Source organism: Terrapene carolina, unplaced genomic scaffold (assembly GCF_002925995.2).
Source record: "Terrapene carolina triunguis isolate 2854851 unplaced genomic scaffold, T_m_triunguis-2.0 Scaffold30, whole genome shotgun sequence".
Taxonomy (NCBI): domain Eukaryota; kingdom Metazoa; phylum Chordata; order Testudines; family Emydidae; genus Terrapene; species Terrapene triunguis.
This window is the reverse complement of record NW_020664381.1, coordinates 9,778,127-9,804,061: the sequence shown is the minus strand read 5'-3', so window position 1 is coordinate 9,804,061 and position 25,935 is coordinate 9,778,127. Positions and strand designations below refer to the sequence as shown.

Below are 25,935 nucleotides of genomic sequence, written 5' to 3'. Positions count from 1 at the left end.
CTGAGAGTCATATTTTTTACATTTTGGCTCCTTTTAACATCCAGGAGTACAGAACAGAAATAGACAGTTGTGGTTATGGATATTTTACAGTTTGGCAACTTAAAAACATGTTGGATATTTTTTTAAATGAAATTTTGTTGCTCATTAATTTTATAGTATGGGCTAGCTCAAATGAGATGCTACAATATAAAAAAGCAGCAACTTTGCATGAGCACTTTTCATTAGATTTTCTTCTGTGCTCTTACAATTATGGGTCAAATTTACAATGAGCAGATGTTATTTTAAATACATACAGTATTTCAACATGAAATGTCATCAGTCTTCATGGGTTCATTCTTTATTGACTGCAATAAAAACAGTACTCTCGTTGTAAATATCTATCTCAAAACCACAAAAGCAAGGAATTCTAGCATTAGCAAAACCAAGGGGCCACATTCATCCCGTATATGTCTCCAGTGATGTCAATGAATAGGGACTGCAGGGTTTGGCCAATACATGATAACTAAAGCCCTACTTGAATCGTGGGATGATTGTCAAATAATTGCGGCTGAGTTGCGGACAAGACGTGGAAAATCATGGAAAAGTAATAATGGGCTGACAGTGGGAGCCCCACTCTGCATGTGATTGACAGTGGGGGGGTCCCGCTGGTGGTTGCCCGAGGCTGACAACGGGAGCCCAGGGCTAACAGTGTGGGGTCGCATTGACAGCTGCCGGGGTGGTTGGGGCTTCCACTGTCAGCCCCGTGCCCAGCAGGGCTTCCACTGTCAAAATTGTGGTGGAAGCCTAATATTGCAGGATCCACAGTTTCTACAATATCGTGAATTAAGTAGGGCCTTAATGATAACAGAATTTGGTATGTCTAGTCATTAGGGATCATTACCAGGATCTTCTGGTACTATAGAAGAGTCTGTCTTCAACTTTGTAGCAACCCCAGGGCCTCTTTGGCCATAAAATGGATTGAAATTCTCTGTAAAAACATTAGCCCAAAATAAATATTCCTTTAAAGAATGCCACCGCTCTGACTAGAAAAAATCCTCCTTTTTGCTGTGCAACTGTGTGGTAGCACATGAACCGTGCCTCAGCTCAATCTTCCACCTAAAAATCTCTAACCTTAACAACAGCAATTAAAAACCAGAGGAGAGAAATAGCTCCTCACAATTGTCATAGAAATCCCTAAAAACTAGAAATCCCAATGTAATTTTTAAAGAAAAGAATATTTACCTGATTGTTTTCTTACCCTTTGTCTAGATCACGTTTTTGTAACCAGGGTGGGGATGATAACACAAAATGAATGTTTCCATGGGCTGTTTTAAATCATTAATGAATAGTAGTTATATTTTACTCTTGTTGAGTCTGCAACAGAGAAATCTGAGCAAGATTGCATCAGTGGGACGACCATTGACAACAATGGGAGAAAGGTTGGACACAAAATCTAGCTGCCCAAAAATCAGGTATGCATGTTTTACAGTGCATAAGAAGAACTCTAGTGGCAGCATAGAAAAATACAGTCATGTAAAATAAAGGCTTGACTGATGGATTTCTTCAATTACTCTAAGATGCTTTGTAGAAAAAAATAGGAGGAAAACAGGAGCCCTGTGATCTTTGGTTATTGAATTTTAGCACTAAATTAGGCATAGAAATGACCTCAAATAGGTGGTTGTCATATTAAATATTTTAAAATGTAAAGAACAATTTTCCTTTTTTTCTCTCCCCACATTTATCTCCCTGTGAAAGGAGTCTCAATGAAATAAGAAAAATTGGATTCATTTCTGCCTATATAAAAAATTCTATGAAATGCCCTGAACAGTACTAAAGAAGTAATCTTCTTTAATTAAGTAATACATGGAACATTCCCATTTAAAGAACAGAACTACATGGCATAACGCATGCAGTGGTTCAGTGATCTTATTATTAACAAATTCATGTTTCCTTTCTCATCTTATTTCATGCTAATTTCAACCCTTTTAAAAGGGATATTCTTGAAAAGCTCTTGGAATGTGAGTGACTGCAGGTATAGATAGAGAAACTGATGGAGGGGTAAAAAGGTTTTATCAGTATGGGATAGCACTTGTGGGTGAGCCATGCAGGCCATCCCAAGGAGATACCAGTAAGACCTGAATGCTGTACAGCTCAGTGGTTTGAGCATTGGCCTGTTAAACCCAGCGTTGTGAGTTCAATCCTTGAGGGGGCCATGTAGGGAACTGGGGTAAAAATCTGTCTGGGGATTAGCCCTGCTTTGAGCAGGGGCTTGGACTAGATGACCTCCTGAGGTCCCTTCCAACCCTAAGATTTTATGATCATGTGTTCTGTACATACCACATGTGACAAAAAGTATTTTAGAAATGTTGCTTTTGAGCTATCTAAACAATTGTATTGTTTCCAGGTGCCTTAGTTACGATGGGCCAGATTGTCAAAAGAGCTAAGCTCCCGGTTAGTCCCCCAGTTAAGCGGCCAGATTTTCAAAAGCCAGTTTCAAATTCACATCACAAGTATTCAGACAAGAAACATTATTCAGAGAGTTGCACTCACCTCACCTGGTCACTTGCTCTGCTTCTGTTCCCTACGTGTTCAGTCAGCACAGCTTGAATTTCAAATGGTGAATTTTGAATACTTGAGTTAATAACTCCTAGATAAAAGCCTGAGGGCCTGCCTCTCCTATTGTTTACAGCAGTTTTACACGGGTGAAATGTCATTGGCTTCAGTGGAGTTGTTCCTGATTTACACCAGTGTAAGTGAAAGGAGAATCAGGCCCTCAGTATCCCGACTTTATGGAGGTGGAGTGCAAAGATGTTGAATAAGTGAAGTTCACCAGCCCAGACTTATGACCAGGGTATCTCTGGGTCTGAATAGCAGCCACTGCCCCTCTGGCAGGTTGCCTGGCTTCATGCAATTACAGCTTCCTGGTCCTTCCTCTGGCCTGTCCCCCGCCAATCTGCACTGCGACCTTCCATGCTGGCCTATGTAAGCCCAATGCCATGGCGTGAAGGAGGATGTGGACATCCCTGCATAACTGCTCATCTGGCTGACTCCTTTCATTGCCCCTGTGTGGAATTTTAGTGGGGAGGAGGGCCGTGTGCTGGAAATCAGGTTGGATTAAAGTTGTGGCCCCAGCTCCAGGAATCATGTGATTCTAACAGATTCTCAGTTGTTGTTTTTTTAAGTAAGTTTTTAGCCCTCATGTTGGGGGAAAAAATATTGAAAATGTGACCTGAGTATAACGGATGCAATGATGCCTGGCTGAATCCTCAGAGTCTGGAGCAATAGCTCTGAGGTGTGAAATGCCCCATGCATCTCAGTGGGGTACCAGCGCCACAACGCACTGCTTTTAGGGCCCCACCAACACCATTCCAGCAAAGGACTCTGTGTGTGGCAGTAGAAGAGTGCAGTGGGCTCAGCCCACCAATCTGAGCAGACACTTCTCCAGCAACCAGGGTGTACCAGTGGGGGTGGGAGGTGGCCTGGCAGCCACTCCTATCTCTTGGAGGTAGAGGGGAGACTGCTGCTGCTCCCCACGCTTCTCCTGAGAGAAGAGAGCTCTGCTGCCATTGGGGATAAGAAAGGGCCACTTCTCCTGCCTATTCGAGAGAGAAGGGGGGGCTCTGCTGCCACTCCATGTGGGCGTGGGGCCATGGTATAAGTGTGCAGCCATGGGGGGAGGGGCATGTGTCATGGCATGCCTTGGATCTCAAATTGTCCTAAATCTGGCCCTTGCTAAAATGTATCAACATAAAATATCCAGTCTATCATTTCAAACAAACAATACGTGTAGTAATCCATAATCTTTTTGCAGACAGTTCATAAACCAGGGGAAAAGGCTAAATTCCTTCCTTTATAATAATAATAAAATATAGAGATATCTTATCTCCTAGAACTGGAAGGGACCTCGAAAGGTCATCGAGTCCAGCCCCCTGCCTTCACTAGCAGGACCAAGTACTGATTTTGCCCCAGATCCCTAAGTGGCCCCCTCAAGGATTGAACTCACAACCCTGGGTTTAGCAGGCCAATGCTTAAACCACTGAAAGCAGTGCTGCTATTTGCAGTGGATGGCGCTTTCAGATCTCTGGGACAAGAGATGGAAACAAATACACTGGGGTACTTGCTTTGGGCGTGCTTTGAAAAGAACAAACCTGTACATCATGCTCACAAGAGCCTAAGTAAGTCAAGAGTGGAGGGAATGGGCTTCAGCCCCTGGCCACAGGCAACGGAGTTGGTATTTCCTTCCCAGACAGTGCTAAAAAAGGCACCTGAGACCAGGTCAATGGACACCCAACCTGAAGTGTGCTAGGCTTAGCTTCGATAATGGTCTTGCAGTAGCAAGACCATAGATAAGCTTGTGTCAGGATGTTCTTGTACGGGGTTTGTACTTTAGTCACACTTTTTTTCAGAAGCTCTTTTTGTAAACATGGCATGGGGAATTAGAACCAAATTTCAGCCACTAGTTAATGTGTGTGGAATGATCTCCAATGTATATTTGTGTGTGTGTGTGTGTAATGTTTGTGTAGAATAGCAACACACCAACATTTCACTTGTTAAATGGCATGGCAATCAGTTTTAATGTATGTTTGCATATAGGAACAGCATAATTTAGTAATAATGCAATGTATACAGGAGATCTGTGCTGATATTCCTTCATTGGAGTTGTTTCTGCACATAGATGCTAGGGCATGTCACACTTTCATGCTGCGTTTGGAGCTCCCACTGATGACAGTGCATGGATCAATGGCAGCCGGTCATGGCCCCACATGAGTAATCTAGCACCTTAAATTAGGAAGAAGTGTTTGGGCAGCAAAGGATGCAATGAGCCATTCTGGTGCAGGACAGATTGTCCATTTCAAAGTGAAAAATCTGCATTCTTTAGGAACTAGTATTCAAAAATATAATCTTCAGTCAGTTCAATGGAGCAGCTGTATAATTTACAGCACCAGATAAAGCTAGAAGATGTAATATGAAATAGCTGAAGCAGTTCTTGAGCAACAGAGCCTTAACTTCCCTTCACATGTGTGTGTAGCAGATAAGTAAACCATCTGGACTTGAAATGGACATTTTAAAGATAGCTCTGGTTGGAAAGGCATCAGCTCACATTTAATGTTAGCTGCATTGCCCCACTGGTGTGTTTTTTGGGTTGTTTGGCACAGAAAAAAGGAAGCAGCTGTGGAAGAATGAAAACCAGTTGTTGGAGCAGAGACAGTGAGAAGAAAGACATCATTTTAAAGGGACGTTTTGGGAAGTGGGCTTGCCTGGGGGATTGAGTTGGGTGCCAGTGAGTGTAGGTAGGTTGAGTTGAACAACTCTGTGTTCAGAGTAGAAGAGAGAGTGGAGCAGAGGAGCCAAGCACGGGATTTGCAAATGAGTCTGAGGCATTTAGGTGTGCAACTCGCATTGAATTCTATTGGGATTTGGGTTACTAACTCCCTTTGGCTCCTAGGAAAATCTCAGCCCAGGGCCTTAGTCAGATGAGTACAAAGAGTGTAATTCACATTCCTGCTCAAAGCCAGTGTCACTGAGCTTCACATGGGGCACTGTGTGTGGTGGAGGGAAGGGGTGGAATTAACCACCACCATTCCCAACTCATAGGCAGTCAGAGGACTGCAACTCAGCCTCTCTTCAATTGCTACTCTAGCCTGTTTCAAATCTTCCAGCATAGTCATAAATCCAATGCTCCCTTCCTAAAACTTCCCCCCCCCCCAATGCTGGCTAGTATGGAACCCACAACAACCTCTCCTTTGCAGCATGCTGCTTATTTGATCACTCCTGAACCAGGGAGTTTAACAGCTGTGGAGAGCATTACCTGGGCTCTCCGCACCCCAGGTGAATTTCATCCTGAGAGAGATGGGCGTTGAAGTATTTCCAAATGGAGGATAAAGTTAAAATAAAAAAAAACTTCTACTTTTCCTTCCATTGCTTCTTGGCCATTAGCAGCCAAACAGCTGGAACTTGTACAAGAAAAAACTAATGCAAATTTTTATGGCCTCACTCAAAAAAAGTCCATGCTGGCTGATCATATATGATCTGCAAATGCTTTGCACTAGCAAAGGTAGGGCTACTTATAAGTAAGGTTGCCCAACATTTCCCATTCCAAGATCCTGTTTTCAGTTCCTCAGAACTTTGTCAAACTTTAACCATTGGGCTGAAATTTTCCCTGCTGGGTGGTTTTTTTTTTTTTTTTTAAGACAGACCCAAAACACTCCAGCCATTACCAAGAATCAGGTTTTTCCCATGTTCACAAAAAAAAATGTCCTTGCTCTCGTGGGGAGGGATAACTCAGTGGTTTGAGCATCAGGTTGCTAAACCCAGGGTTGTGAGTTTAATCCTTGAGGGGGCTACTTGGGGATCTGGGGTAAAAATCTGTCTGGGGATTGGTCCTGCTTTGAGCAGGGCGTTGGACTAGATGACCTTCTGAGGTCCCTTCCAACCCTGATATTCTATGAACTTTTTTGTTAAGGAACTCTAACACCTCGTGCTTTGGAGCAGAAGCTTGTTTTTAGGCAGGGTGGTGGCCTTTATGTCATGGATGCACCTTTTGCTGTCTCTCTGAATATCTGCTCAAGTTTAGCCAAGTTATAAGCCTTTAAAAATCATAGTTTGTATATGCTCACTTGTTAGTGTTTGGCAGCTAAATTCTCTCATGATTCCATTCACACTGAGCATGCTCCAGCTCAGGGTTGAAAGAGCTGAGCAGGATGTTCCCTGCAACTACTACTCCTGGCTCCTGTAGCATTGAGAGCAGGGAGACTATTTCTTCTGTGCTCTCAATGCTCCACCAGCTGGTGTCCAGGCAATGTGATAGAGGAAACAGCCAAACTTAAATACACAAGGGACAAGAACTAGACCTGGGGTGGAGACTGGGAATAGGAGCTGGCAGAGTGGGTGAGTAAGACTGGGCCAGTAAATCAGTGATGAGGAACTGGGATGAGAAGCCAGGAGTGTGGAAGAGACAGGACTGAGACAAGGACAGGCTGGAGGGGATAAGGCAGAAGAAGGGATCAAGCTGTGGGAGGGAGGCAGAAGGGTCTGTGACCACTAGCGACACTCCTCTTCAGAACCTGTAATGGAACCCAAGTTTCCTGAGTCTCATCATTCCTCTACTGTCAGCAAATATCTATGAAATCCACTGGCAAAATGTCTCTCCCTTCCCCCAGGTTAGCCCACACAGGGGATGACAGCCTACTATTGCTAACAGCTCAAGTGGCAAAGGTCTATGCAGTGGACCTAATGGTTTGAACCTTGCTGATGATCCATCTAGGTGTCAACATGATGCCCTATGATGGGATTTCTGGGTTTTTTCAATTTGCTTTTTTAAAAACCTAGAAAATTATATGTCAAACCTTCTACATTAAAATAATGTTATGTTTGGAAAGTCAAGCACTCAAAAGTTAGGAAGTGCCAGAGTTAAGGTTGCATCTGCAACCTTAATTCAGCCCCCTAGTGCATATGCGTTATGATACAGTCTTTAATTACATGATCACATACTACTTTTTCCATAGGACATTTCTGCCTTAGTGAGCACATTCTTTTAATATAGTTTTGTCTGTATAATATAAAGTGTGGGCGTGTGTTTGGGGGCCATTTAATATTAAAATGAGTAATGTGGTGTTATAGAATTGTATGAACAAAGTAAGCCTGCTTAGCGTGATCACTGATTTTTAAACACTATGCATCCTATACAATAGCAAGAGAAAATAGTGCAGCTGTGATTTAGTCATTTAGTGTTTCTTTTGTGTGTCACGTGTTAGATATTCTGTACCTGAGTTCTAATCAGCTATCTAAGATGATTTTTTGTTTTTTTTTTTATAATTTGTTATGCTTATCTGAAGTCTTCCAAAATGTAGGCTAGAATTCACCAGCAAAAAAGCAAAACTATTTTATTCATACAATATAATTATATACCTTTCCCCCCCGCCCCCCTCCAGATTACAGGGAAGAATTCCCCAGTGGTTTATTGCTGCAAACTTTTTTTTTTTTAAGAAAGTGCTAACTTGCTGTACATGTAAGATGTCTAAATTTGTTCATGATGTGTTTTCATTCCTGGGTCAACCTGACCATGGTTGTCAATCTAGAGAATAGTATTGTAATCTTTAAAAAAAGCTGACCTATCTTTTAAATAAGCTCCTATTTGACATCAGCATCAAATAGAGTTACACAGTTGCTGCAGCATCCTTGCCTGCTCCCCATGACCTGCTACTACGAAGTTTCTTGGCATGACGTACTCAAATGAAGAATGTCTTGAGATGTATCTCTTGGGATCATTCCAGAAGAATACAGATTAATTTGCACTTCCACAAATATAAAGTGACTACTTCATGTAAACTACTTTCCGTGTTCCATCAAATCTGAGATTTCCATTCATAACTTTTATAGAAATGACCGATTTGGCTTGAAGCCCTCAAGACTTTTTAGTGTAGTGGAGGGTGGTTGGGGATAAAAAAATTACTTTTGCGTCTTTTTTTTTTTTTTACTTCATCTTGAAAGTATATTGGCTCTCCACCTCCCTAGGCTCCGTAGTGTTAGGGGGAATCCTCAACTGCCACTGTAAGGTAGTTTTTTTTCAGTGCTTTTGTGCTGTTAACATTGGGGGCTGAGGACTGAGCCCACTGTTAGTAATCCAGATCTTCAGCCGATTTAGCACCAGGATCTGGGAGTAATTTTGGTTCTAAAACAAAAGCTCATATTTCTGCCTTTATATTGTTTCATTAGACAAATAATATGTCTGACCTCTTGTACCAATGATAATTAACACTTAGCACTTTCACAGGTTTTAGGGAGCAGTATAAATAGTTCAATAAAGTGTCAAAGTTGTGACATAGTGGATAGAGCGCTGGATTCGGACCTGGAGACATGACTTCTATTCCCAGCTCTGTTGCTGGCCTGCTGAATGACCTTGGCGAGTCGATTTACTGCTCTGTGCCTCAGTATCCCCATCTCTAAAATGGGGATAATGGTACTTCCTTTGTAAAGTGCTTTGAGACATAAGTGCTGACTTCCTCATTTCCCCGGGGGTGCTCGAACCCTGCTCCGCTCCAGACCTTGCCCTCAGTCCACCCCTTCCCCCAAGGCCCCACCCCTGCACTGCCTCTTCCCACCCTTTTTCGCCCCCTCCCCTGAGCGCGCCCTGCCCTTGCTCTGCCCCCTACCCCCAGGGCCTCCTGCACACCACTGAACAGCTGATCCGTGGCGGGCAGGAGGTGCTGGGAGGGAGGGGGAGAAGCTGATTGGTGGGGTTGCTGGCGGGCAGTAGGTGCTGGGGTGGAGGGGGATGAGCTGATTGGTGGGGCCACCAGTGGGTGCTGAGCACCCACTATTCTTTTTCTGTGGGAGCTCCAGCCCCAGAGCACCCACAGAATTGGCGCCTATGATTTGAGATGCACTGATGTAAAGTGCTACATGAGAGCTAGGTATTACTATTATTAATCACAGTTCTTCCTTAATCACCATATTCCATGGACTTCTACTTCTTACGACAAGTTATGAGCATAAAGTATGCAGGGCTATCTACTTAATAGAGCCTTGTGCTGTTATACCAAACCTGGATTTCAGAGAATCTACCTTCTTCCAAGGTTATCATGATTCATATTATGCTGTTCACTGCCTAAAGTTTCTGTTTTACAATATGCAGGCCTTTAGCAGTGACACCACATTACACTGTAGTTAACATTTTGTTAATATTTTCATTGGAGATGCTGGGTGACGATTTTGAATAAAAATCCAAACCTGTCTCTGCAGTGACAAATTACTCTCATCCATTCCTGGTATTCTGTGTTTCACTTTGCAGTGGCTGAGATCTTACTAGTCCCTACTCCTAACCCACATTATTGGAACCCTTCATTGGTGTGAAGTCAACACAACTGCACAGGGTGCAAACTGGCAAAGAATTTGGGCTGATTTCTCTGTCTACAAATTTTTAACACCAGTGATACTGATTTCCCCTTCGATGTCCACAATAAGACTATTTCCTGGCCTCTGTGTACCTCTATCCCTGATCATGAGGGTCAAAGCTCAGACATGAGATAAGTAAGCATTAATGAAGTGAGGAGATATCAGTTGCAGCTGAAAAGACTGTAAATGCCCCAAGTCACTGCTAACCATGCACTGCAGACGCTATCAGAAAAAGGACCCAATATAGCTGAGCTAATGTGTCATGTGGGGAGGGGGTGTTAAGGGAGGGCTGTTAAGGGAAAAAAACAAATTGGAAAAATGGACAAAAAATGTTTTTGGTTTCAAAAACCAAATAGTATGTTGTATATGGAAGGCTGGCAAAGTTACATTGCTTTTAAGGGCTTTACAGTGCACCACTGAAGTCAGTGATACTGATTTGAATGAGAGTAGGAGCAGATCCCCTAACATAAATAGTAATATTTGTATCAGAACAGCTTCTTGAGCGTGATGGATGTGTGGAATTTTCCTGTCATTTAGGTTTACTTCAGTGGAATTGTGAGTTTCATGCACATCCTCACACACCCAACTATAAACTAGGGCCAAATTCTGCTCCAGTGTTTTTCGATCTGTTCCATTTTGGGACCACCACTCTCTCTAGTCAGGATCTAACTGGGACTACCATCCCATTTATAAATGTGGGAAGGACAGGTTGATCACGACTTCCATGTTCAGAACCCAGGCGCTGTGACATACACACAGCTGCTCCCCTTGAAGTAAACAGAATTTGCCTGTGCCTATCTGACAGCAGAATTTGGACACCATTACAATGTAAAAAGAATGTTTAATACCTATTGTTTTGATTTTGGGGGTAATTTTAACGCGAAGGAACATAAAACATGTAACTTGTACAAATAATGTTTAAATCCTGATGTAAAGCAACAAGGAAGAAAACTCAGAATTAAGGTTCTCACTCTGTTATTAACTCACCTGCCTGTATTGCAGTTGTACATAAGTGATCCAGGTTTTCTCACTGTTTTGACACACTAATTTAATATCTAGGTGCAGGAGGTGCCTTAAAGATACTGTTGAGAACTGTGCATTGGTTGGCAGGTAAGAAGTCTGTGATTCTGATGACAAATGTGCACAAGTGGAACAGTGTGATTTTAACTCTGAATTGTGACTTGATTCAATAAAAGCATATAATATAGTTTTAAAAATAAGTTTTTGAATGTAAAGTTTTATTAGCTTCAGCACAGAGAGTGGTAATAGCAACATTCCCATTTTAAACCTCTCCCAAAATCATAAACTCATTATTGTAATCTAAAACCTAAAGTCAACAGAAAACTAGGACAAACTGGGCTTGCAGGTCATAGATCCAAAGCTCTGAAGTAAAACTAATCAGTTCTTGGATAGGATTTTTTTTTTTTTTACTGCAGCACAATCTATGGTCCAGTCAGTCAAATCAAGCCTTTCTGAGAAAAGAAGATTAGAGGCAGTTGTTTAAAATACTTGGAGGGGGGGGGAAGATTTAAGCTTTATTACTGACCAGGATATAAAAAATAGTTTGTAATGAAAAAACAGTAGTGGGGTTGTACTCATTGAGTGAATAGAAAATTTTAACTGAAGACAGGGCCATATGGAGAAGCTTATAGTTAACAGCAAAGACTGATGATGAGGCAAATGTCCTCTAAGTATGTGAAATTAGGAACTGTAAATTTGTTATGAGATATATGCAGAAAGTAGGAAAAAATGACTACATTAAAAGGGTATAAATAGGGCTATAAGCATAAAAGGCTCATTCAGAGAAACCTAATATTTATTCATATGAGTTATTCCTTATGCAATAGCCTTACCACTGTGCATTCCAGATAATAATTGGCAAGAACTAGGGATGCAAATCTTCTCTCTGCCACAAGTTGGTATAATTATTTTGTTTAAACAAAACATGTAGGGTTCTACATGCTGGAGAAGTTCTAGCTTTAGTGTAATTTAGGCAAATTAATTTGTAGCCTCTAGTAATTTAGTTGCCAAGTTCTGTTCTCAGCACCTTCCCTTTCTTGTTCTCCACTGACTTTTTTGACAACTGCTCCAGTACAAGAGCAATTTATCATCAATCTTATGCTGTTAATTGGGTCCTAAGTGGTTGGCTGCTTGTTGCATAATCTGACAAGCTCAGAAATGCCTAAATGCCACAGTGCTATAGACCATTTGAGAACTATCCTGTGTCTTTACTCTATGGCTAATTTCTTTTATGCTGGAGCAGACATTTAAAGCCTAAGTGTATTCTTACTACAACAAAGACACACATTTCCCCTCTTTACATTTTCTTCAAATGTCAAGCTGCTGTTTACACATTTTCAGCCATAATGAAATTCTAGCAACTGCACGCAGTCATTCAGCATATTTATTGAGATATCAGTCATCACACAAATATAGACTTAGTGTGCTTAGTGATCACCGTTGCTCAACCTTAGCAATGACTTCCAGAAATACAGTATTTCCAAGTAACTGATGTAAAACTAAGGCAAAAATAAATGTAGGGCTTGATTTTTGCCAGGTACTATTCAGTCTGAGTAAGGGTGGCAGATTACTGGAATTATGAAAGGTTTCCCTTGTTTTCATACATTAAATACTTATGGTCAGATCTTTAGCTGGTTAAATCAGCATAGCTCCATTGATTTCAATACAGTGATGCTGATTTACATCAGCGAAGGCTCTGGCACAGGGTTTTTAAATATTCCCCTACAACATCTGCAACCCAATATTGCAAGATTCTTCTAAGACATAAGAACCAGAAAATGAAAGTCTAGAAATCAGAGTAAAACTGGCTGGTCTGTTTTCATTGTCCAATGTAAATAAAGAACAAAAAGTGAACGGCCTATGAGCTTTAACATATTTCAGCTTTAATTACTTAGGGTCCAATCATGCAAACTTTACTCATTACAAATGTTTTCACTGAGGTCAGCGCATGCATTAACCTCAGTGGACCTCATTGCCTTTATTTGTGTTAGTAAAGGTTTGCAGGACTGTGTTCCTCAGATGTTAGATTTCCTTAACCGTCTCTCATTTATCTTTTAAATGTATTTTTAACTAACAGTATCCCTTCAGAGCTTGTAGGACATGGGTTTAGTTGCCACATAATTCAGCCTTGTGTTTTCAAGCAATAATCCTTAAGAAATGATTTGTTACAAAGAGTTTGCTGTTAAGTGTGGTGCAATAGATTTCAGGGAATTATGGTCAGGTTAAATGCTGAACTGTTGAGCATCTGGATTCTGATGACCAAAAAAGCAGCAGATGTCTGATTTGTGTTTAGATGTACAATACAATCCTACAAATTTATACTACTTTATCAAGTTTCGTAATTTTGATACTAAAGTCCATCTCAAAGCAGATATCTAGTAGTAGATATTATTTAATATTTATGTTGCAGCAGTGCCCAAAAATATGATAGGGACTTTCAAAATACACAGGAAGACACAGTCCTATTGAATAATCTTAATGTTATATTCATCTCCTTGATGTTACAAGCAAAGCCTCTAATCGAGCAATTTACAATATGGGCATATTTGTGATGTTAGACTCTTGCCAAGTTCCCTTTACACCTTCCATGGTGCCGGTGCAGTAGTATCACATTAGAAAGACCTTATATCTGTGGCACTAAGTAAGAAAATAAACATCAAGAAGGAAGATGTTTTCAAATCTACATTTAAAATTTTAACTTTTTATTTAAAATGTATTTAGTAAATTAGGTTGATTTGTGTGTATGTGCGAGATTAAATCTTTCTCTCTCTCTCTCTCTCTCTCACTAAGTTAAATAGAATGGAACAAAACCTGCTCTTCTTACTCATTGAATCAATAGGTGTTTTGCCCAGTTAGTTAACAAGTTAATGTGGGATTTAGCCCTATGTTTCAGAAATTATGATTCCACTACAACAGTCCATACAAAAAGTTACATGAAAATTGCAATTTATCTGTTTCAGCACCTAAAATGTTTCATATGAAACCTAAAATATTATTCATTTACTTCTTAAGACGTATTAATTTTAGAGACTAATTCCATTCTTCAGCCAAGTATATAGTTTTAAAGTATTTGTTGAAAATTTGACATACTTCCTTTTTAATGAACTTCATTGATATATTAGTAACTTGTGAACTTTCTCAGCCATTGTTTAATTTTAATCGGGAAAATGGGTTAAATTAATATATTTTTGTAATTTGTCATGCGATAGTTCAACATAGCATTAAAGCATATTCTTATAACTTGGATTTATGAATGGTATCAATTAAGTATTGCTATGAAATGATAAAGCTGTGAGTCCACTCATAATGAACAAATAATTCTGTTTCAGTCTTGGATTCCATTGTTTTGGGAGCTATTCCGACAAAGTTTAGTGCATGCTTGTTTTTTAATTTTGTTATTTCGTCCTTTTCTCATTTGAGCTTTACATTGGGCATGCTCATTTATTTTATACAAGTAGCATAGGATAGACTGAAAGGGGTACGACGGTTAGTTGACAGTGCAAAAAGTAAAAATCCTTTGCTTTTAAATCAGAAGTATTGAGTTCATTAAGTTTAACTATACCTTTATATAATTCAGTTCAGTGTATGTGTGTAGATATAGATGTTATTGCCTGGGACTTTGACGTATGAACTTGCACAAAAGAAAAAGCTTTTAAAAATGTACTTGACAGGAATAGCCCAGTAAGGCACTAGAATCTAAATACTGAATTGTCTGAAACTGAGTGCAGTACTGTCTTTCAAAATCTCTTGTTTATGGAGAGAGAGTCATTATTACATTATTTGTATGCTAATGATTTAGTTTTATTGGTTGTATTGAAATCCCTTATTTGTCTTTTCTTGTTCAAAGTGTTAGGCAACATTTGAAAAGCAATAATTACCTAGATAGTAATATCTAGAATTTCTAAATGTCACATGTTCCTCCATGAGCTCCTTTCTCTAGTAATTAAATGTAAGCAGTAAAGTACACTAATTTGTTATATAAGCCAACAAAATCAAATAATCCAAAAGCACTTCAGCAGTGAAAAATGCAATTAAGTCACCAATGTATTCATTCAGATACAAAATACTGCACCATGGTATACCACTGTCGTCCTTTCCTTCATTAACTAGAACATGAATAAGAAAGCATGATGGCTTAATAGCATGTTTTTCACTGTTAGAAAGTATTTTGTTGTCTCAAAATGGGATTGAGGAATCATCCACATAATTTCCATTTGTCACGTGTAAAAGTGATACATTCTACAGAGAAACGTGTTATGGCATATGGATGTGAAGGATTAATATTTATTATGCCATTTCTGTATAGGCAGACTAACTATACTAATCAAAATGTACGTTTTTATAAAATTAAATATCTGCTTTTAAAAACAATATAAGAATAGTTTTTCTCCTATAGTGTGTATTTGTATGTGTACTTGTTGCTGTGATTTAAAGCTTACTAAGTGTCTACTTGTTATTTATTTATATGGTGGTAGCATTCAAAGGGCCTAGTCAGGATTAGGATCCCATTGTTCTGGCTATTGTACAAATGCATAGGAAACATTGTCCCTACTCCAAAGAGTTTACAGTCCAGCGCTTGATCTTGCAAGGAGCTGAACACTGTGGCCCTGATCCAGCAAAGCACTTGAGCATACGCTTAACTTTAAGCTTGCGAGTAGTCCTATTTACTTCAATTGCTATTCATTTTAAAGTAAGGAAATTAAGCACGCACAGGATCAGGGCCCAAGTTAATGTACTTCTGAAGCATAATGATGCTGTTTAGTATATTAATTTAACATGTTAAAATATCTTTCTCTCTTTATTCAGGCCCATTTCCCATTGAAGACTGCAGAACCATGCCTTGAATTTACCAGCATATGGAAGTGTGATGATTGTTATTTCTTCTAAATTCTGCACAAATATTTTCTTTCATACACTGCAGTTTGTTATGCCAGTATTACACAGCTTCATTGCATTACAATGGTTAGTGTTTATACAGCGAAAATAGTCCATTTCACTTTTGGCTCATGCACAAAATAACTGAGTATGTATTGAATACAAAGAGTTGCACTCTTTGGACATGAAGCTCAACTCCCGTTTGCCTTGTAGGAACTGCTCAGCACTTTGCCAGATTGGACCCCACAGGGCATGTGTGTGTATTTTGCCGTTTTTGTTTTATTCAAGTTTATCAAAGTTAAACTCCTTTTCTCTATAAGTGTAAGAGTAGTCCCCTTGACTTTAATGTAACTACTCATGTGAGTAGTATGAAACAGGTTAAGTGTTTGCAGGATTAAGCCCTCAGACAGCTGACTAAGGGCAGGAATATTCTTTTGGGAATGTGTCTGTCCCTTCCCCCCTCTTCATGCTAGGCATATACCAAATAGAAGAGAGAGAGTGCAAGGAAATGGAGGTGGGGGATTCCGCCTTTATTTTTTCCCCACAGTTTCTGCCAGGCCCTAACTCTTTTGATACTTTGTATTCACTGGCTGACTTGAGTGACACAAGAAATCCACTGTAGGAAGAGAAGCTTCCTGTGAACTAAGCCTTGTTTCCATGGTGCAGAGTTTTCTATTTAAAAATAAATTCCTGTTTTCTGGGGCTACATGTATGTACAGTGCTTGTGGTGTATTCACGCCAAGCAAAGGTTACATGGGGGCAGAGGAAGATAAGGATTTCTCTCCCCCTCCCTACTCTTTCTCACATACACACACCCCATAACATTTACATTCTGCATGTTTTAGCTTTCAACTCTTTGATTCTGAGCAAGAAAATCTCATTACTTTTTGGCATGCATTGTAAGGTCAATGAATAATTTTTTGTTGTCTCCTTGGCATTGTAATGACTGACTAGACTTAAAAACCATAGCGTTTGATTGTTTTTATGTTCATATTAAATCCTCTGTCATTGTGTATTTTACCATTTTAAACACCCTGACGCCTGTTAGTTCTACACGGTTGTTTGGTAGGTTTTGTCTTCTTGTCCCCATGGCTAGAGATCTCAGTAGGAGGAGGGGGGAAACTTCCAGCCCACAGGGCCTCACTTTAGCCACTTTGGTTTAAGTCTTTTAGGACTTCAGTTAATTCTACAGCACTTGAGTATCTGTCTTCCAAGTGATTTATAAATGGAAACGCCAATTCAAAGGTTAACTACAAAACTGTGTAGGGAAGCTAGTCTGCCTATTAAAGTCTCTGACCAGGAACTGAATTTGAAAGCAAACTTGACAGGCTTTGAGACTTTCTAAGTGGAACTTTAGCGGTGAAACTCACCTCCATCCCCCACTCCCAGTACAGCCGCCTCCCTCTTTCTGGGGCACCTCACTGGCATTAGAGAGCTCCTGGTATGACAGAAGCTGTGGCAGGGAGGAGGGAGAGGGTGGCAAGTGCTGATCCAAGGCAAAAGACAGGTAGAAGGAGAGAGACTGCGTGAGAAGCACCGTGGGGTACTCCAAACAAATGCACCAGCAAGGCAGGGCACAAGCCCCAGTGTGTGCACTGCAGCCAGCCTTCAGCTCCGAGCAGTGTGTGACCGGTCACCTAAGAATGATGCTTGTTAATTAGTTCAAGTGACAGCATGATAATCAGAAGTCCTTTCAATTACTGTGTGTGAGAAATCAATGTGATTTATGGGGTTTTTTTGGAAAATTGATGTGCATATATATAAAATAAATTTATCTGTTTCTTGTACACATAATATTTGAAGGGAGTTAGGGCCATATTGTCATTTGAATGTACAGTCCATATGTACGATCCGAATGTGTGTGTTAATATCTATACAATCAATAAACCGCATACACATTTCTCACCACCCCTCACCCCCAGAGTTACCAGCAGGAGGGAAACACTGACCCCTTCTTTACCCTCTCCCCGCCCTCTCCTTGGCACTTACCGATCCTTAGCACTTGCTGGAAAGTCTGAGGGATGCCTATTAAAATGTAGAGAAGGAGAAATAAGAGTCCCCTGCTGGTATCCATAGCAGAGAGCCTGGGCTCACAGCAAAGGGTGCTCTCCATCTTCTCCACTCCTTTTTAATTCATGCTGAGCCTCTGCCAGTTCCATGCACTCACAAGCTGCTCCGAGGTAGGCTGTATTTCCACCTCATTCTCTCTGTGTTTCTTGTTCGTTGTGCAGAGTGTTAGAAGTGTATGTTTCCTCTGAGGTATTTAGACATGAATAGCCGTTGCTGCTTTTTTGGGTCCCGTTACACTTCTCTCTCTCTGTCTCTTTCTCTTAGCCCATCATTCCCCCTCCATCAGTTAGTCGCACGTTGCAAAAGGGTCTTCCCAGAGATTATGGATCGATGCTTCTGTTCTGTGTTGAGCTCCAGGGGGTGGAAAGTTGCCGCTCGAAATGGCTGGAATGTCTTGCTCATTCGTCCTATAGTCAAGTACAAAGGTAGAAAAGAAAAGAAAGGAAGGGCAGGGAGAGAGGGGGAGAAGGGAGTTGTTGCAGAGGTTCCAGCACTGATCTCCAGCAGATTAACTGGGATCTCAGCCACTTCTCTCCCTCGCTCTCACACGCACAGAAGTACTTTATGCTGCTGCTCTAGAGCTGATTGAATCTTTGCTTGCATCCTGATGATACAAGCAAATCTAATCTCCGTATTGGCTGGCACTGATGCTGTTCCTGGATATGATTAAAGCGGCACTGTCAACTTGAAACTGGTTAATTTCACCAAAGTGAAATAAAATCTCTTTTCTGGCGTCCACCTGCCCCTGAATTCTGCCTTGCAAAATACTCTGGTTTTTTGGACCACCTTGTCCTGTTCTGTTTTACATGTTTTTCCTTCCCCCCGTTACTGTGTGAGAGACTCACACACCCAGCATGTGAGTGGGTGTGACACAGCAGGGGTCTTTTGGAGTATGAGACTTCAGTTCTCCTTGCTGTGCACACATTTCTGGGAGCAACTGAAGCTAAGTGCCAAACACTGCTATCTCCTGTCAAGCTCCACAGAGGAGCTTTTGGGGGTGCGGTGGGGGGTCCTCTCTCCACCTCCCAGCCCCCATTTCTGGCTGCTTTTCCTTCAGCTTGACTGCCAGTCTGCTGCTAATCCTGCAAAGAAGCTAGAGGGAGTGGGGGCCCCCTCCTACACCCTTCTTGGCACCTAATCCCATGCCCAATTTGGCAGAGAATACAGAGGATGCAGGGGCAAGCCCCCTTCCTGTATTCCAAGCTCACCTGGCTCCACCAAGAGAGATGGGCAATGGAGTGACTGTGCAGGGAGTACCGTCTGCTTCCTAGCCTGGCTAGTCTGTCCCAGGCTCCTAGAGAGGCAGAAATAGGCTGTCACCCAGCACGCCTTCTCCTGCTTCTGGTGGGGTGAGATAGGTCACGGGTTGTGTGGTTCTTCTTAAGAGCTCTGCTCTGAACCCTCTCCTTCTACCCTTTATTGGGAGTACTAGTTGGTGTCTGCAATAAACCGCCAAATCACATTTAGGAACGGGTTGACCGGCTTCTTAAGCACCTGTTTATAATGTTGAGGAAGAAAAACCTGTGTTATCATGGGGGGACTTCAAACTGAGTGGCATATGCTGGAGATCTCATGTAGCCAATCAACATGGTTTATGGAAAATAGATTTTGTCAAATCAGCTTGATATCTTCTTCTTTTTTTATGAAATCAGAAGTTTGGGTGATAAAGGTAATAGTGTTTATGTAATATACTTAGACTTCTATAAGGCTTTTGATGTGGTACTGCACAACGTTTTGATTAAGAAATTAGAATGATACAAATTAAACATTATGCATGTCAACTGGATTAAAAAAATAGGTAACTGATACCTCTCAAAACTTAATTGTAAATGGGAAATCATCAAATGGGTGCATTTCTGGTAGGGTCCTGCAGAGTTTGTTTTTTGGCCCTTTTAAATCGCCGGCCCCAGGGCAGCTGCTCCTTTTCCCCCCCTCAGCGGCCCTGCCCGTAGGACCCCACCGACAGGGAGGGGCAAAAGGGGCAGCAACGTTAAAGCGCTGCTGTAGCAGCGTGTGACGGGTTGGATCACAGAAACCCCCTTGAGAGCGGTCACCCAATGTGCAAAGACTACCCCTGCTCCTGTTTTCCCTGCCAGCTCAGGACTCCAGCACCCTGTCTTGCTGAGCCAGACACTCCAGTCTGCTCCAACACAGACCCAGGGTCTGAATCACTTGTCCCAAAGCTGCAAGTTTACCTGAAAACAGCTCACAGAAGTGTGCTTGTCTTTAGCACTCAGATGCCCAACTCCCAATGGGGTCTAAACCCAGATAAATCCGTTTTACCCTGTATAAAGCTTATGCAGAGTAAACTCATAAATTCTTCGCCCTCTATAACACTGATAGAGAGATATGCACAGTTGTTTGCTTCCCCAGGTATTAATACATACTCTGAGTAAATTACTAAATAAAAAGTGATTTTATTAAATACAGAAAATAGGATTTAAGTGGTTCCAAGTAGTAACAGATAGAACAAAGTAAGTCACCAAGTAAAATAAAATAAAATGCGCAAATCTATGTCTAATCAAACTAAATACAGATAATGTCACCCTCAGAGATGCTTCAGTAAGTTTTTCTCATACTGGACACCTTCCAGGCCTGGGCACAATTCTTTCCCCTGGCACAGCTCTTGTTCCAGCTCAGGTGATAGCTAGGGGATTCTTCATGATGGCTCCTCTCTCTCTCTCTGTTCTCTTCCACCCCTTTATATATCTTTTGCATAAGGCGGGAACCCTTTGTCCCTCTGGGTTTCCACCCCCCCCCTCACTGGAAAAGCACCAGGTTAAAGATGGATTCCAGTTCAGGTGACATGATCACATGTCACTGCAAGACTTCATTGCCCACTTGCCAGCACACACATATACAGGAAGACTCACAGGTAAACACAGCCATCTGCAGACAATGGTCCTTGTTAATGGGAGTCATCAAGATTCCAAACGATCATTAATGGCCCACACTTTACATAATTACAATAGGCCCTCAGAGTTGTGTTTCATATTTCTAGTTTCAGATACAAGGGTGGTACATTTATACAAATAGGATGATCACACTCAGTAGATTATAAGCTTTGTAATGATACCTTACAAGAGACCTTTTGCATGAAGAATATTCCAGTTACATTATATTCACTTATCATATTTTTATAAAACTATTCCAGTTACATTATATTCACTTCTTATTATGTTTTTATAAAACCATATAGACTGCACAACGTCACACAGCGCTTTAATGTTGGCTGTGTGCGGGCCAGTACCGGCTTCTTACCGGTATGCCGTACCAGCCCGTACCGGCTCACTTTCACCTCTGGCCCTACCCTATTAAACATTTTTATCAATGCACTGGAAAAAACATAAATTCATTACTGATAAAGTTTGCAGATGATCCAAAGATTGGGGACGTGGTAAATAATGAAGAGGACAGATCATGGATATTGAATGATCTGGCTCGCTTGGTAAGCTGGGTAGAAGCAAACAATATGTGTTTCAATATGGCCACATGTAAAGCCATACATCTAGGATCAAACCATGCATGCCATAGTTACAGAATGGGGGACTCTATCCTGGGAAGCAGTAATGCTGAAAAAAGACTTGGGGTCATGGTAGATAATCAGCTGAACATGAACTCCCAGAGCTAATGTGATCCTTGGATATGTAAATGGGAGTATTAAGTAGGAACAGAGAGATTATATTACTTTCATATTTGGCCCTGGTGCATCCACTACTGGAATACATCTACTTCTGGTGTCTACAATTCAAGAAGAATATTGATAAATTAGAGAAGGTTCTGAGAAGAGCCATAAGAATGATTAAAGAATTGGAAAAAATGCCTTATATTGAAAGAGTCGAGTAGTTCAGTGTATTTAGTTTATCAAAGAGAAAGTTAAGGGGTGACTTGATCATAATCTGTAAGTCCCTACCAAAAATTCACTAATGGGCTCTTCTATCTAGCAGACAAAGGTATAACGAGATCTTATGGCTGGAAGCTGAATCTAGACAAATTCAGACTAGAAATAAGTTACATGTTTTTAACAATGAGGTTAATCAACCACCTGAACAATCTACCAGGGATCTTGGCAGATTCTCCATCATTGGTTTTTTTTTAAAAATCAAGATTGGATGTTTTTCTAAAAGAGCTGCTCGAATTCAAAGAGGAATTAATTCAAAGAAGTCAGTGGTCTGTGTTTTGGAGGAGGTCAGAGAAGACACACTCCCGTTTATCTGAAACCCTACTATCTGAACTGCCGTGTAATCGTAATCCCTTCCTTGCCCCCCATGTCTCTCATGCTGGGGAACAAGGAAGGGATTCAAATAAAGTGAAGGTTCAGATAGTAGAGCAGAACCCCCTGGCCGAGACTGCAAGGAGGAGGGAGAGGACAGGCCCCTGGCTGCAGGGGAAGCCACCCTGCTGCTGAATGGCTCCTCACAGGAGTGAGTGAGCAGGGCTATGACAGAGGAGCTGTAGAGGGCTCCCTGCATTGCGTGACTTCCAATCCCTGTAGGCACAAGGTGCTCTCCTGACTGGCACAGCAGAGTCCTGTCTGGGTGTCTCTGCTCTGCCACACACCTTGCTTCAGGAAGAAATTTGTTTCCTTCTGAAAATGCAAACTGGTAAAGAGATATACATAATACACTCTACAGTTTAGTACTGATATACAGACGGCTTTCCTTTTAAAATAGAGTATTAATGATTGAAAAATACACCATGGCCCCAATTCTGGAAAGAATCTCTCTTCAGCAGAGCACTTAAGCATGTGTTTACTTCCCATTGTAGCCCATTTCTTTCTGTATTTTAAGTGTTTTCAAGCGTTTAATACATGCAGAGTGTTCTTTAATAAATATTAATATTAGAGCTGGTTACAATTTTTCTAATGAAACCACTTTAAATTGAAAAATGGTCCCTCTTAAAAAACTGAATTGTTGCCAAAGACTTCTTCAATTTTTACAGTTTTCCATTCCTCATTTTCTGTTAAAAGTTTAAACGAGGAAAAAATAATGTTTGCTCTTCTGTCAGATTTTTTTTCTTTTTCTGTATTTTTTGTTGTTGGTCAGGTTAGTCACATTGTGGGATTTTTTTCACAATTGGGATGTTCCATTTTCCAAATTGAAAATCTTCTTTAGGAATTATCTGTTTTTGACAGTTAAAAAAATGAAAACTGGACCATTTTAAAACACACAAGGACAGGAAATGTTTTGAATGTGTTGAAATTTCCTTGGAATCCCTGCTGCCCTCATTTTTCATTCAGATGATCTCAGTATGTTTTTTTATGGTATTCTTGCCTGTGTGGGTCAGAAAGTTAACAGCTCAAGTTGTACACCAAGATATGGGTTAATATGAAATGCTGACACTGCAATTCACTGCAATGGGGAGAGCTGCACGTTTTGAGTTGAGGTTGTAAATCAAGGTGTCTAAACTACAATGGCTCTTGCCTGTCTCTGGTGGATGTCATAGGATCTTTAGTGTCCACCTAGTTATATTTTGGAAAATGTAGAGGAAAACCTAGGTGTCCTGGCCAACATTCCTCCTCTCAAATGAACAGGTTCCGATGCCCAGAACTTTTGCATTTGAGCTATTGTTCAGCTCATAATGGCTGGCACATTTGCTTACTCATTCATGGCATTGCCAGTATTTAGTTCAATGCATTAGTAAAATACTTTGGAATACCTTGAGAATGAAAGGCACTAACTAAACCCTGGACTAACTGTAAAACACATTAGTATTAGAAATATTAATATTTGTCTCTTTAACAAAAATCAAAGGCTGGTGTTTCCTTGCCTTTCACAATACTTAGTTTTAGCTGGTTGAAATGTGTAATTTGCCATATTAATATTGCTATAAATTGGAACCTCTTAATATTTCAGGTGCATTCTTATTTGAATCCCAGGATTTAAATCCTTCCCCTAAGGTTTTTTGTCCCAGGTTAGTGTCAAAATTAGAACAGCTCTATTTTCGTGTTTGGATGTGACCAAAATGTCAAGACAGTTATTCTCATGAAATTTCTACCCAATATAAAGAAAATCTCATGAGAATGGCTCATACAATTTCTTCCAATTTGTTCTCAAATTTTGTGAAATTTTGGCACCACTGAATCCAAATCTGATACCTGGTTCATCCTTGATACCAAACTTTAACTTAAACATTGTCTGATCTAAACAGTATCTCCTTTGTGGATTCAGGTCTTAAAAGTCATTTAATGCTAATTATAGTAAGAACATTTCTTCCACATTCACATTGACCATTTCACTACACCTCTAACATCATGCAGTATAATAGTCAACATTGCAAGTTAGAAAACAGAGGCAATAAAAACTCCAAATGGAAACTTACTAAATCACACTCCACGAGTTCTTTCATAACCTGCAGGCAACACCTCATAACACGGAAATTGATATGATCATTTAAAAATAGCCACACCAAATCAGCATTCTGCTTTTGAAACAAACAAAAATCTCTTGTGTTCACAAAATCTTCTACTATGAATATACCATAGAAAAAAACTACCAGAAATGTAAAAACAAAGGAAGTAGTTAATAATTTCTTTATTGTCCTTTTTCTTACTAAAATATGCCCTTTCTATATCATCTGCAAACAGTAGATGGATCTAGGTGAGAGAGAACTTGATAGTTCAAATAATTCACTACTCACTGTATTGTAATCAGGCCGTTTCTGGCTTTTTTGCCGCCCCAAGCCAAAAAAAAAAAAAAAGGGGCGGGGGGGCGGGGGGGGGGGGGGGGGGGGGGGCGCGGCGGGGGTGGGGCGGCGGGCGGGGGGGGGGGGGGGGGGGCGGGGGGGGGGGGGGGGAAGGGGGGCGGCCAGGGCTTCAGCGGGGTGCGGCCAGGGCTTCAGTGGGGTGCTGCCACGCGGCCCCAACCGCCGCGCCGCCTGTGGGGAGGGCTCCGCGCCGCGGTCGGCTGGGAGGGAAGGATGCGGGCTGCCCTGCCGGACTTGCTGCAGGGCAGTCCCCTCCTCCGCGCTGCCGCCCTCTACAGGGCGGCTGGAGCGGAACAAAAAAAAAAAAAAAAGCGGCCGTGCCGCCCTAGGATTGGGTGGAATGCCTCCTCGTACAATCTGCCGCCCCAAGCACGAGCTTGCTCGGGTGGTGCCTGGAGCCGGCCCTGATTGTAATCACACTGAGAGGTTCCCCAGGTTTGAAAAATGCTACAATTTCCAGAGAGATTCCCTCTCTTTAAAATGAGGGATTCCACTGGCAAGGGTGGACTCTGTCTAACTGGTGAAACTTTTTAAGGGTGCCCAGTATACCTGAGTTACCTCTTTCTGACCATCACCTAATCTCCTTAAAAGTGACCAATTTACCTGCTGACCCACCTAACACTTCTGTAATCTCCAGTCCATCAATATACACAACTTCTCTGCCACTTTCTGCAGCTAATTATCTCCTCCCTATCATCAACTGTGGATTCACTTTGCTCAAATCCTTTGCCTCTTTGTCTCACCACAACCCTCAACCCTGGGTCATCCCCAACATCTGCTTCCTCTACTCCTGATCACATGCTGCTGAATGGCTTTGGAGAAAGTCCCATATAGCCTTCCTCCACCCAAAACTTGCCCTCTGCTCCTGGTCAAATAACACTACTTCTCCACTGTCAGTGACTCCCACACCTGCATGTGCAGCCACCTGTTAGTCACCTTTGATTTTCTACTATAATCCCTCCTTCTCACCACCACCACTATCACCAGCACAGGGCAGTACTGTTCTACTGTTTGACCACTACACATACACCAGACAAGGGACACTGGCCAGCAATCTTGTGTTTAGGGTGCCTAGATCTCTCCTAAGGAGACCCATTCCCAAACAGAAAACCTATCCCATCACCAGGAGGTTTTTCACCCCACCTGACAAATTATCCTCCACAGACAGAGTCAAAGGAACAACCCTCCTGCCATCACTACTGCCAGCAGAAGACATGGAACACTTGCCTGCCTCTGCCACCACTGTGGCTTTGAGGAACTACCTCCAAATAGGGGAACCACCTAGAGGAGTATTAGTAAGGTTCTGGGTCTGAGTAAGCATGGTGGGGCAAGAAGGTTGGTGCGTGTGTGTGTGTGTGTGTGTGTGTGTGTGTGTGTGTGTGTGTGTGTGTG

General features: G+C 41.4%; 1 protein-coding gene across 1 annotated transcript in view; it reads right to left on the bottom strand.

Annotated features, from left to right (window-relative positions):
* LOC113406402 (glutamate receptor ionotropic, kainate 1) overlaps positions 1-17,881 on the bottom strand; it is a 214,823-nt gene extending 196,942 nt beyond the window's left edge. Inside the window, exon 1 of the mRNA XM_026651092.1 lies at positions 17,758-17,881. Coding sequence (XP_026506877.1) covers positions 17,758-17,881 — 124 coding nt within the window. The remainder of the gene's footprint in view (positions 1-17,757) is intronic.
* Between the last annotated feature and the right edge of the window lie 8,054 nt (positions 17,882-25,935).